The sequence below is a fragment of the Ziziphus jujuba genome, chromosome 5 (assembly GCF_031755915.1).
Source record: "Ziziphus jujuba cultivar Dongzao chromosome 5, ASM3175591v1".
Classification (NCBI taxonomy): Eukaryota; Viridiplantae; Streptophyta; class Magnoliopsida; order Rosales; family Rhamnaceae; genus Ziziphus; species Ziziphus jujuba.
In genome coordinates this window covers 26,809,399-26,822,644 of record NC_083383.1, presented here as the reverse complement: position 1 = coordinate 26,822,644, position 13,246 = coordinate 26,809,399, and the positions used below count along the sequence as shown (strand labels likewise).

Here is a 13,246-nt window from a genome sequence, read left to right as displayed (position 1 = left end):
CTGCACAATGTTATAGTCTATGTAGAATTTGAGGTCCTAGAAATTGCAATGGTACAAGAGCTTATATTTTTGTGGACTATTTCATATGCCTTCATAGTATCAAAATCTCACTCTAGTAGTTCTGAACTTGAAAGAATACAGGTAATACCATGAATTCTGGTTGTTTTGGCAAAAGTATAAGGATTGATGAGTAGGGAAGAACTTCTAATTATGGAATCTTCAAACACTTCTATCTCATCCACCTCCCCAAATACTTCTTCAAACATTTCTACAAATGGGCTTGGTATCCATCCCTTCTCTCTTCCTCTCCACATCACTCATATACTTTTTATTTTATTTTTATATTGGGACATGAGAATTAAAATTCAGAACTATTGTTCAGGAAACAATCGTTTTGCCTCTCTTCTCTCATAACACACCTCTCATGTGTTGGAGACTTTGAAGAAAAACCCAAATTCTCATTCTTTCAACCCTGCCGTCGTGAACAATGAGCTTGGATTTTTTTAACTACATATATTTTCTTGATGTTAGATCAGTTTTACATTTAAAAAAAAAAAAAAAAAAAAATCAGTTTTTCATTCAAAAATTTGTGGGCTTCATTTGTATATCATCTTGTGCGGTTCTGGAATGATTTATATACATTAATCAAATGCAATTGCATAAGCAAAAGATTGAAAAACTGATAATCAACATGGTATGAAATTTTTAGTCTGTATAATGAAAATGGATTGCAATTTGCAACAAATAAAAGATAACCCCACTTGTTTTCTTTGTCAAACAATTATTTTCATAGATCCAAATTATGTCTATCAGTACTCAAAAACATCAATTACCAATTATCTGCTCAGAACACAACAAAATATATCGGTTCCAACTTGAATTTCAAAGGGCACAAAGTGAAGGTGTTCAACTAACTCAAATCAATGCTAACAAGAGTGCAAGATCATTAATGTACCTTTATTCTGTAAATGGCGATGGATGCAAGGAAATAACATTCAATCATCCAGTTTTCGTTGAAAATTCACATTATGGAACACTAAAACCTATTTCACATTCCAGTAAAAGCTGTGGCTACAGATCTCTTTAACATTCTAACCTAAGTTCTGAGTATTCTTGTATCTACATGCACAACAGTTAACTGTCAGAAAATAGAGAACAAAACATGCAGGCATTGAATCATAGAAAATACAGATCAGGTAAAAGCAACTAACGACAGGCTTGGAGGCTTCTAAGACAGCAGATTTGTCACAGCTTCCCCCATGAAGAAAACATAAAAGATTGGCCTTCTATGATGCTCTTCAATGCACCAACCAACCCCTTACATGTTTGATACAGAATCTAGTATATGTGCCATCTAAAGCAAGGCTTTGACATATTGTGTCAAATGTATCAAGTTTTTATGGAAAAATATAGATAAAAGAATGTCAGTAAAATTGTTTTATGACAAAAAACAAAAATGAGACATAAAACTTGCATAGAAAGACAATGATTGGATCTAGAGATGCATGACCTACAACAAAGATGCTATACAGTAGCGTTGTCACTCAATATCTGTCATGAGACTGGCTAGTAATACACAATGTACTCCTTGAAAGGAACTACTCTGTACTATTTTATTATGTTTTACTAATAATAGTTGAAGGTCATAAGCTAAGGGTTATAATCCACTATGCTAAACTTCAAAAAGAAAGCTACTTTTAACTTCTCCTTGGTTGATCGCTGCACTATCAACATCATAATCCAAGTATCTGTTTCATATTGCAGACGTACATGCAGGAAACCCACTTTATACATTCGTATTCATTCTTACAGCAACTTTTTGAGTTATCCAAAAATTGCCTCTGTGGTAATAATGTAAGCCAGAATCAATAGGATGAGATTGATTTTATATTCTGTAGAAAAGCAGTAAAATTCAGGTAAACATATAGGTCAGCCTGGTAAAGAACATATATCCTGTGACTGATGGAGAGGGAAAGAAACAGATACATAATTTGCTTCGAAGAATGCATGTTAATGATTGATACTAATATTATTTTTCACACGCCCTTCCTGATTCTGAAAAATGCCAATCTTCAAAATCTCTACATTGAATAGAGATGAATGAAATCTTAATCGAGGAAGTATAAAAGAAAAGAGCTTATTTTTGAATATATACTAGACAAGCAAAGAGAGCAGATCAGGCCAGCAGGGAGGAGGATAAACCCATGAAGGCTTTGAGTTAAAAGATATTCTCACAACTGCAGGCATGTGAGACACCAGAGTAACGGCAGATCAGATAAGTTTAGATAATTTTGTCAATTCACATCAAAAAGGTAATCAATTCATTGCTCCACACCAAATTGGATCATTATTAAAAAGCATGTATTTCTCAATGAAACCTTAATACTCTTAACCCCAATATGGCAAACCTTTAAAATCCGTTTTAATAATGAGAAACAAATGACTTCTTATTTCAAGCTCAACTTGCCAGTTAAGCATATAAAATGAAATCAATACACTGATGATTTTTCATGTGAACTCATTGCGGGAATTCAAACTCAAACTATATGGCTATATACAACGTCTAAGCAAAATCCTCAACTACTTTTAGTTTTCACATATGTTTGAAACCAAAAGAAACCAGCTTATACATATATGTTTTATGAAAAAATTCGATTGAACTGATCAAATGAAATATATTTTTATCCTTTCTTTTTCATAGCAATAAGTGTTTTATACAGTTTCATATACGAGTAATAATTATTGACAATTCTGCTACACAATTTACGGAAAAACCCATCAAACTATAAGAATAACAGTACAAATTCTACAAGAAGAAAGTAGTTCTGCGGATAAGATTTCAATACCCACAAAAAAAGAAAAAAAGAAAAAGGGAGAATCTAAAATACAGATGGGGAGTAGAAATAGAAATTAAGTTGAAGAAAAGGGGGGCCTCATATTATAGGAAGGAGAAGAACATAACATTTCTTGTATAGAACAAAGAAGACACAGAAATAAAAAAACAAAAAAAATTAAAAAAAATTAAAAAAAAAATTTGTTATGAAGAAGCCGTGAGTGGAGGTCTGAAATGGGGTTTTCGGAGATAATAATAAAAGAGATATCAAAAAGAAAACTTTGCACAAAAATTACAAACCCATCAATGCATCAATGCAGCAGAAACAGAAAAATTGCACAAATTTTATGGTTCAAACCCCTAATACATTCCCATTTTCAAAAAAAATCTGAAAACCCTAAACTCTAAAAATTCCCCATCCAGCATTCAAAATCCCAATCTAAAATCTCACTTCTATGTGAAGAACAAACTCAAAAGAATAAAGTTGGAAGACAAACCGGAGAATTGATAGGCTCCGGTGGACCGGTGGTCGGACAGCTGTCTTCTTGCCGTTTGGGATTTGGCAAAGAGCAGGGCTTCCATCGCAATCTTATGTGGCAGGGACCATGATAAAAACGTTGTCCTCTAATCCAAACATGCCACAATCTCAAAAAAAAAAAATATATATATATATATATATAGCAAAAAAAAAAAAGATTCATTTGTACTAATTTTTAAAAATAAAATAAAAAACCGATTTAATGTTCAAAAACTTTTTTGAAAAAAATAAAATTGGGTGAATTTGGCTCATGAATTGGCTAAGCCAAATTTCTCTCCATTTTTTTTTTTGCATTTTTTTTTTTTTAAAGTTTCAATTTAAAACTGTTTAAAAAGACCACATGTTTTTCTATTTTATAATTATTACAAAATGAGAGAAGGTAAAAGAATGACAAATATTTTAGTGACCAATTGAATTATAAGATCACACTAGTTTTGTCCGTTTTAAAACAATTATTCTGGTTGACCAAGTGCAATTTGCATTTGACTAACGGAAGGAGGGGAGGGACAAGATATAGAAAAATAAAATTGTAAAGGGATTCTTTTGCAATAATAAAAGATATTAAATGAACAAATATATTATATATAATGCAACGGATAAAAAAAAAAATAAAGAATTGTTAATTTTCCAATAATGTATTTATGTCTGGGATCCCACATTACTAAACTGATCCGACCAGCCTTGCAATTGTGGCCTTAAAACATAAAATTTTGATTCCAGGTCATGGAATATTACTGTTGAGATCACTTTTGCTGATTTTCTTTTTCTTTCTTCTCATTCTGGATTTTATTTCTTTTGAATCATACATTATATATATATAGAAGAAGTTTGTTTAAATTTTGTTGGCAAACCATTATAGTTTGTTTAAAGTTATCATCCATTACAACTTATTTAATTAAATTAAGAATGTTTTTAATAAGAATGTTTTCTATAGTTTCAATATTTTTGTAGTTTACTCCAGTAATATGGAATTAGCATAAATAACCCTAAAAGTTTTCGAGCGGTGCAATATCTGTCTAAAGCTTTCACATTGTTACTCTTCAACTGCTATATAAGTAAGAATAAAATTTACATTTTGATTATCCATTTTTTCAGGGAAAATAAATCTTCTTGCATGTAGTGACATATATTTTAAGAGCTAAAAGGTTAACATGTGAATTTTGGATTGATATTGCATCATTTGCAAATTTAAAAAAATGTTGATGCTAATTTGATATTCTATACAGTAAAATACAAAAATGTTAAAATTATTGGAGATATTGATGCCAAATTTTTTTTAACAAATTATAGGAGGCAAATTGACATAAATAAGAAAGTTGGGGGAGGTAATGTAATTTGTAATTTTCCAACAAATCTTTGACAAATTTCTTAAAAGCTACCTTCTATGAAATTTAACTTAAATACAATTTGATTTCCTAAATTCAAAACTGTTATCAACATTCATTCAGATTTCAAAAGATATCATTTTTCCATTTTATATTATTTCATTTACATATTAATATCATCTTCACTTTTAATTTATAGGAATTAATTGTAATTTTTAAAATATGAAAAATTAAATTATAAGTAATTCAAACTTCAAGAATCCATTATTTATGCATAAGCAATGACAAATTATGAGAAGTTACGAATCTTAAAAACCATTATATACGCATTGTTAGATGTAACATTTTAAAGATAGACAATATTTATAATTTGTTTTTTATCAAATATATATCGCTTTATATATATATATATATATATATATATACACACATTTTTTTATATAGTGTTGAATTTTAATATCATGTGGATTTCATGAATAACTTATGGAAAGAGTTTAGTCATATCAGTCGCCATAAAGGAATAAAATTTTAATCAACTTAAAAAAAAAAAAAAAATTGATCAACTACGAAAGCTACTCGTCAATGGATTTTACACAAAATTTATGGATTGTTATTTCGCTATCAAGGTTTTGCTTTTAAAAAATTAAAATATTTAGATAGTGTGTCATTATTAATTTGAATGATGTGAGTTATGACACAAGAACCATATAAGAAGTCATCTTCATAAAATCCTTAACTATATCATCTTTCTTCAGTGACTCCTTAACCATATGATGTATATATTAAAGGTACTATATATCATGCAAAACTTTCAGGTATTATACAATATATATATATATATATATATACTGCACACACACAATATAATATATATATATATATATATTTGCTTTTCTCTTTTGGTTTGATGCTAACGTGATTGTTTCTTTATTAATGTCTTTTTCTTTTCTTTTTTATTTGATTGCAAAATGTTTAGGTTTAAATATAGTATTCTTTGTTAAAAAAATATTTTTTTAAGGTGAAAATTCTATATGAGGAAATTTAATATGTTAATAAATTAATATTAATTGAGCAAATTGACTTGTTAGTAAAGCTTTGAATTTTAGATTTGATCATGTGGATGTATCAAACATGATGTGTTAAAAATTTTAATAAATAATTAATTTTTGATTGGATGGGCTTATAGCTGATACGCTAAATCCATCCCTATAGAATAATTTAACCATAAATTGATAATTAAGATAAGACAATCAAAAGGAAGCTTGTACATGGATACATGGACAATCATAATTAGGCGCCAACTGCATTCGTGTGTGAAGACTAATGAATGAAAGAGGGTTAAAGTTGTGAAAGAAAGTGGGAGATCATGTTGCCAAATATTTGGTAATCGATTAACTTCTATATTTGTTAATTAATATTGGTAATGAGTTGCTTTAATTTCTTGTTTGCATTCAAAAAGTACAGATATTGCAAAAATTAATTAAAAAAAAAAGAAGAAGAAGATAAAAGTAAAGGAATTTATTGTATAGTTATATTAATTAGAACTTGAAATGATGGAGAAAAGTATATACTAACAGCTATATATTTTGCGTATATCACTCTTTGAACAACTATTGAATAATCTTCCTTTACTTCCTGTTTTTGCTGCATGTCCACCCATTTATGCATAATTTTATTGAAAAAATTTAATAGACAGCTTAAAAGTTTATCTAAAAAATGAATGGTGTTACAAGAAAATTGAAATTTAAAGATTTTGTTTATAAGATTTAAAATTAAATTTGAAAATTTTTATGAGGATAGTAAAAATACTAAAATCACAAAATGAATCCTAAATAAATTTACTTAAATTTAAAATACATGTTAAACAATCTACTATTAATAAATAAAGAAGGTCCAAAATTCATACATAGAGCAGGACAAGAATGATTTTATTTCATTAATACTCATTTGTTCGGGATTTCCAACTCCATGATATCATTATGTGTATTTTGTGCGAGTCTCATGGAATACCACTCATCAGAGATCAGTTCTTATTATTTTTCAAGAATAAAAAGACAAAAAGTCCATATATTAAAGTATTTATATCAAGTTTTAGAGGTTGAATTCTATAAAGGCCGGAAAAGAACAGAAAAAAAAAAATTTAAATTATAAACTTTTATATATATTTTTTTCTTATTTTGAAAATATTTTTCCAAACTTAACAACTATAGGTAAGAAATTAAGTTGATTAAACTGAAAACCTGTAAGAATTAAATATAATATATCTTTAATCACCATTTTTGTTCTTTTGGAGAATTCGAAATATATTTTTTGGTTGATTTACTTTTTAAAAAAAAAAAATTAGAGAATTTTTCTTTTTTGAAATCAACAAAATTAGAGAAATTAAACTGGATATACCTTCAATTGCACACCAAATATACAAAGTTGACAAATTAATTCATTAATCAGGAAATTGAAGAGACTAGTTGAATGTTAGAAATGTCATGAAATTATGAACTATTTTCGAGAGTTATATTAATTTTTCATGTTTTGAAAATAGAACAAATTCTTCGAAAATTATTCATGTTCAAGGAATAATTAAACAGGTGATTAGCTTAATTATGATCAATCTAACTAAAGTTTATGCAGTTGGAGAGACTGAGCTGTTGCCTCTTGGTGTACTATTCATATTATATTTATGAAATCAATTAATAACCTGAAAAGAAAATAATAAATTTTTCAAATATGAATTGTGAACATCAACAACTTCCCAATATTATAAATCATAAATAGGTTAATAATAATCCCAAATGCTTTTTTCATAATAAAGAAGAAAAATCAATTGCTCTCTAACATCAATTACATATTAAATTATCTTACATGGTGAAACAATTAATGAAATGTGACATATATAAAGTTAGCAGCTAGTTGATCGGAAAGAAGATTCTTGTTAGGGGTCATGGGCAAAATTTATTGGTTTGTGTTAAATGTTAAATTATAGACGTCTTTCATTTTTTTGGTCATTTTTGTCGAGGTCGGTGAGGCGATTTTCTTTGTGGAGACCACTAATATTCAATTCTTCTATTAAAGTATTGAGAAAAAAAAAAATTTGTATAAAACAAATTATTCTTAATTATTTTATTTTTTTAGTTTAATTCTTCTTTATTAGTTGAAAAAAAATTAATCTGGGTGCACATTTTAATTTTGATAATTTGTGATGAATAATTTTTATATAAAATATTTTTAAATCAAGGGTTTCAACTTTTTTTTTTTTTTTAACAAGGGCTTTCATGTTACAAAATTGTTTCATTTAGGAAATAATATATAATGAAAAAGAATAATGCTAGAAGAGCCAGAAGTTTATTAACACGATGAGGTATTGTTATTTTATTGGTTTATATTTAATTATATTTATTACTTTAAAAATTTATTTACTTATAATTAATCTATGAAAAATGCTAGATTTACCAATTAGTCTTGAAGTGTCATTATACTTTTGTCTTATGAATAATACTACGTGCACCATTTAGTTTACCAACACATTTTTAGTTTATATTAACATATTGATTAAATTAAATATCATTAAATTTAAACTAATTAAATAGTGATATGTATATTTTTTTTTTTATAAATTTATTGGTATATTAGATGGTGTTTAAATACCTTAAAGGTTCAATTATCTATAAATAAGTTATATTAAATTTTCAACCAATAAAATAAAAATACATCGTGTTGTTACATCATTTTGTAAATATGTTGGTAGATTAGTTTTTATACATTTTGCATTACTTTTAAGTTCCATTAATTTTGGAATCATATTAGAGGTATCAAATAATTTTGGTAAATATGTTGGTAAACTAATTAGTACCTTTAGCATTTCTTTTAAGTTACATTAATTTGGAATTATGTTAGAGATATCAAATAAATCTATCAAGATCTATATCAAATGTCATATATCAATATTTTATTGATTTGTTTTTAATTACACTTATATTTAAAAATATTCACTTATTTATAGCTATATGGTAGCCAACAAAATATTGACAGTATTCTTGATAGATTGATGAATTGGTACCTTTAATATTATTTTTATTTTTTCAATTAATAGGATAATAATACATTAGCTTACCACATCTACATGTTGGTAGACTTTTTATTACCATAACATTACTCAATAAAAAGTAAAAGCATTATTAGGAAATCCTTTGGAATTAAGACAAGAAGGGGGAAAAATTTTAAGGAAAAAGGAGAGAATTAAAAAATACAACAGAAAAAGTGAAAATTTTTCTTGTGCTGTTTCGAAAAATTGAACCAAAAGAAAATGGATATTATTGTATTAGCTTTAACCACACTAAGCTATTCATACCCGCAGACTTAAAGAAAATAAAGTAAACAATCAAACACAACAATCTTTGATTTTTGTAAATGATAGTTAACCCTCTTCTTTTTCGAAAAAACTATTACTCTTTTACTCTCATCGCCAAACGTATCTTTCAAAATTCTTCAATGGAGGTTGTCGAAATTCATTCCTTTCTCCAAATCTTGATCAAAAGTGAGGATTTTCATCAAGAGTGGTTATAGATTTTGGAGTGAGAGCAAAGAAATGGAGGATATTGGAAAGGAAAAAGGGTAGAGTGAGAGTAAGAAATCAAAAACTTCGACTTATTTTCTTTTGTGGATTCCAACTTTCCTCACCAAAATAAAGGGAAAATGTCAATTAAGTGTTTATTTTTCTCCTTAAATGTTTTTCCCTAGCTCTTTTGTTTTTAACAAAACACAAGAAACCAAAATCCATTGCATTTTTTTTTTCTTTTTTTCCTTTTTCCTCATCAAAATCCTAGATCCAAAAAAATAACTTTAAAGATAACTTAATTCAATATAGTTACAATAGTATTAGAGGCTAAGAAATCTACTAAAATGTTTGCCAAATAATAAAATATTATTATTTGATTGATTTATATTTGGTATTATTTATTCCTAATTAATTTATCTATGTTTCGGTTATATTAATAAATTTTTAAATTTCAACCTAATCTATTCAAAAATTAAAACTAAAGTCTTAAACCATCAAATAAATCAGCTTGACAGCAATTTGGCTGTTATATATTTGTCATTTTCTATCAATAAACAAATGGGTTTCAATTAATCAAAACTTCAATTGGTTCAATTAATTGGACATATTACAAAACCGCAAAGGATTGTTTAACCTAACAATCTAAATATACATACAAATTCATTATTTTGTGAAAACTCAATGTATGCTCCAAATTAAGAAGATAATAGATAGATGCTGACGGGAATCCTAGTTTAATGCTTCAAAGTCTGGGCCCCTAACCACAAATATAAGAATCATAAAGAGGCTTAGCTATCAGTCAATGATATAATTCATGTCAACCTATTGCTATTTATCTCATATATGTACACATATACATATACGTGTATATGTATAACCTCTCCATGTGATGCTTCCCAACCCAAACTAAGTTTCCAATATTACCCTCTAGAAAACATAATTTTCTCACCACCGCCACCACCATTTATTTCCCTCTTTGTGTCCCCATTTGTCCTATTCAGTCCCCCTCCTTCTTTCTCATCAATGCCATTATGCCATGGGGTCATTTCGTTTGTATTAATAATATCTTTTTTTTTTTTTTTTACTTTCCTTTCTTCCAAACATAATGATAAGGAGCAACATTACAGCTCTCTCTCTCTCTCTCTCTCTCTCTCGATAATATATATATATATATATATATAAGAATTAAAAATACAATAAAACGGATCAAAAGGTTCCAAAAGAGTACTAGTGTCTTCTCTAGACTCTAGCTAAGTCTCTCCAGTTAATCATCATAAGTCACACATGGATTCCTCATCACCAACGCCTCTAAATTTCTCTTCCAAAATTCTGCATAAAGAATATCAATGTGACAATTCCATGAACTATCCCTCCATGAAAAACCCTTCTAATTCTCGCAGAACCCCATCTTTCTCTTCATCATCATCATCATCGTTTTCCTCATGTTCTTCCTCTTTAGGATCATCTTCCTCGGATATCAATGATCATAATATTGACTCTCCTGTTCGGTTTTCCGGGGTGCCATTTTCTTGGGAACATTTTCCTGGAATCCCCAAGAAACAAAATTCCAAGAAGAAGGATTCTTGCTCATCATCATCATCATCATCATCAACATCTTCTTCTTCTACATTGAAGCAGCTTCTTCCACTGCCTCCTCCAACAACTCCAACTTCAACAACCAAAAAGTCCACCTTTGAAGACATTTGGGTAAAGAACAACAACAACAACAACAATAAGAAGCATCATCATAGTACAAAGCAACCTTTAATTCAAAGAGATCCATTTTTTGCTGCACTTGTTCAGTGTTCCAAGAATGACGAAGATGATGATCAAGAGTATTCAAATGCAAGGTTTTGGAATAATGGTGGGAAAGTTACAAGGAGCTTAAGTGACAGGTTTGGGTTTGTAAACCTCTATACTAATTGCAAGAGAACTTGTACTGTTTCTGAATCAATCATTTACCTTCCAAGGTCCAGTAGAAGCTCTTATGATCTGATCAATTCGCGTTCCCGTTGAGTTTATTCTTAATTTAATTGCTCTTTTTCATTTGTAAGTGATGGACAATCTGGCTTAATTTGTGTTCCTGTTGTTATAAAAGGGTATTTCTGATTGTAATTTTTATTTCCGATCCTTTGTGTTTTTATTTTTATATTTATTATTAATTTTCTTTTTTTTTTTTTGGGGAGGGGTTCTGAATTTTCAGCTGCATTTGAGGAGAAAATCATAGATCTATAATTTAATGTAATATGTTTATACACACACCCAAAAAAAAAAAAAAAAAAACGAGGGAGCTAGCAGTGCTGGCCTGCAATATTTGTTAGTTTGAATGAATTTGCAGTAGTACAGCTTAATTTGGATCGTATTATTTATGCATTAATTAATTAATCTATGATCCTATATTATACTACCAAAAAATTATTTCATTATAATATATGATCATGTTTGCTGTAATTCATGTGATGTATGAGTGAATTTTACATGAACTCCCATGTGTGGGAGCAAGCTATTGGACCTCACACCGGAAACCGACAGCTAATTTTTTAATTTTTAATTTGTTTTTTATATTTAGGAATATTAATTATTTAATAATTTTGAGTTTAATTAGTAATTAGATCTGGATTTATAATTTTTGAAAAAACCAAATTTGTAGGGTATATTTTTCCTTCTGATAAATTAATGTAGATAGGGATTTCACAAATTAAATTAATTGGTTGTGTATTCGAAGGGGGTTATGAGAAGGTTGTTGAGCTAACATGTTTTCCTTTTAATCTATTTATGCATATAAGAGATTCCCATCGCTGATTGGTAGGTATTATTTCAATTTATTCATTATTTGTGGGCATCCCCATACCTGCTAACTAATATTTTCTCACAAACTTCGAAATGAAAATTTAATTATTTTTCTGTTTCTTTACGAGAGGAGAGTGCGATGGTCATATTGACTACTAAATAAAATAATTTATACAAATTTATTTATAACAAAAAATAATTGGAATAATTTATCATATTCAATTTTATATTTATGTTATAATTCAATATGACAAAGTTTAGAAAAAAGTAAAAGAAGAGACAAACGACGTAAAATAAATACAGAGATGCTTTTCGTAACCATCCCACATATAGGAAAAAAAGAAAAAAAAAAGAAAAAAAAAAGAGTCAACTTGATTAAAAAATTTTGCATCTGCCTGTGTCCTAATAGTATATATAACTATAATCTTTTTAGTAAGTTTTATTATTATTTTTTTGTTATATATTTAATTAGGTTAAACTGCTACAAATGGTATCAAAGCTCTAGTTATATAATTATATAGTCTATGTCTTTAGCCTATAAGGTAGTATTAGACTATAAAATTACTAATATATGTGTGTGTGTGTATGTGTGCGTGTGTGTGTAAACCCTACTAAAACATGTTATTCTAGAATATGATAAAACAAATCATGATAAATTAGAGTATCTTCAATAATTTTTTTTATCATAAAAATTCTTTTTTGCTATATTAATAAAATAAACAATCATTCAAAAAAATCATCTCCAATTAATTTGTTTAAACATCTTGTTAGTCAAGTTAATTTAATTGGGAGGGAACCCTGTTAAGATGTTAATTTATTTATTTATTGGGGCGAGGGGGTATTAAGATGACTATCTACTTTTGGAAAATCTTTAGACATTTTGAAATTTTTTAAAAATAATTTTTTTAAAAACTCAATTATTTCAAAAAAATAAATTATAAAATATTTAATTAATTAATAATTATAAATAATTTTTATATACATTATCATAGTAAAATAATTTGATATTAATTATATATTTATACCATTTAATAATTTATATTGATTGTATATTTATAACGTTTAAATTTATATAGTATCAAATTCTATACTATATATAAAGTGCTCTATGTCAAACATGAAAATGTTCTCATAAAATATTACTTTGAGATTAGAGAAGTTGTTTTTACAATACAAAAACGCCTCTATATAATTCCATAAAAATATAA

General features: G+C 27.6%; 1 protein-coding gene and 1 long non-coding RNA gene across 3 annotated transcripts; one reads left to right on the top strand and one right to left on the bottom strand.

Moving 5' to 3' along the window:
• Positions 1-1,475: 1,475 nt before the first annotated feature.
• On the bottom strand, positions 1,476-3,634 carry LOC107420532 (uncharacterized). Of its 2 annotated transcripts, none has more exons than XR_007241327.2 (2): positions 3,331-3,634; positions 1,476-2,237 (listed from the first exon to the last, which is right to left on the bottom strand). It is a non-coding gene; the product is annotated as an uncharacterized LOC107420532 (long non-coding RNA). The 2 variants fall into 2 exon arrangements; XR_009638867.1 differs by having other exon boundaries at positions 1,476-1,892.
• A 6,798-nt stretch (positions 3,635-10,432) lies between these two features.
• LOC107420531 (uncharacterized) lies at positions 10,433-11,374 on the top strand. The gene has a single exon (XM_016029523.4). It carries the CDS (start codon positions 10,533-10,535, stop codon positions 11,262-11,264), a length of 732 nt encoding a protein of 243 aa, XP_015885009.3. The 5' UTR covers positions 10,433-10,532; the 3' UTR covers positions 11,265-11,374.
• The last annotated feature ends 1,872 nt before the right edge of the window (positions 11,375-13,246 follow it).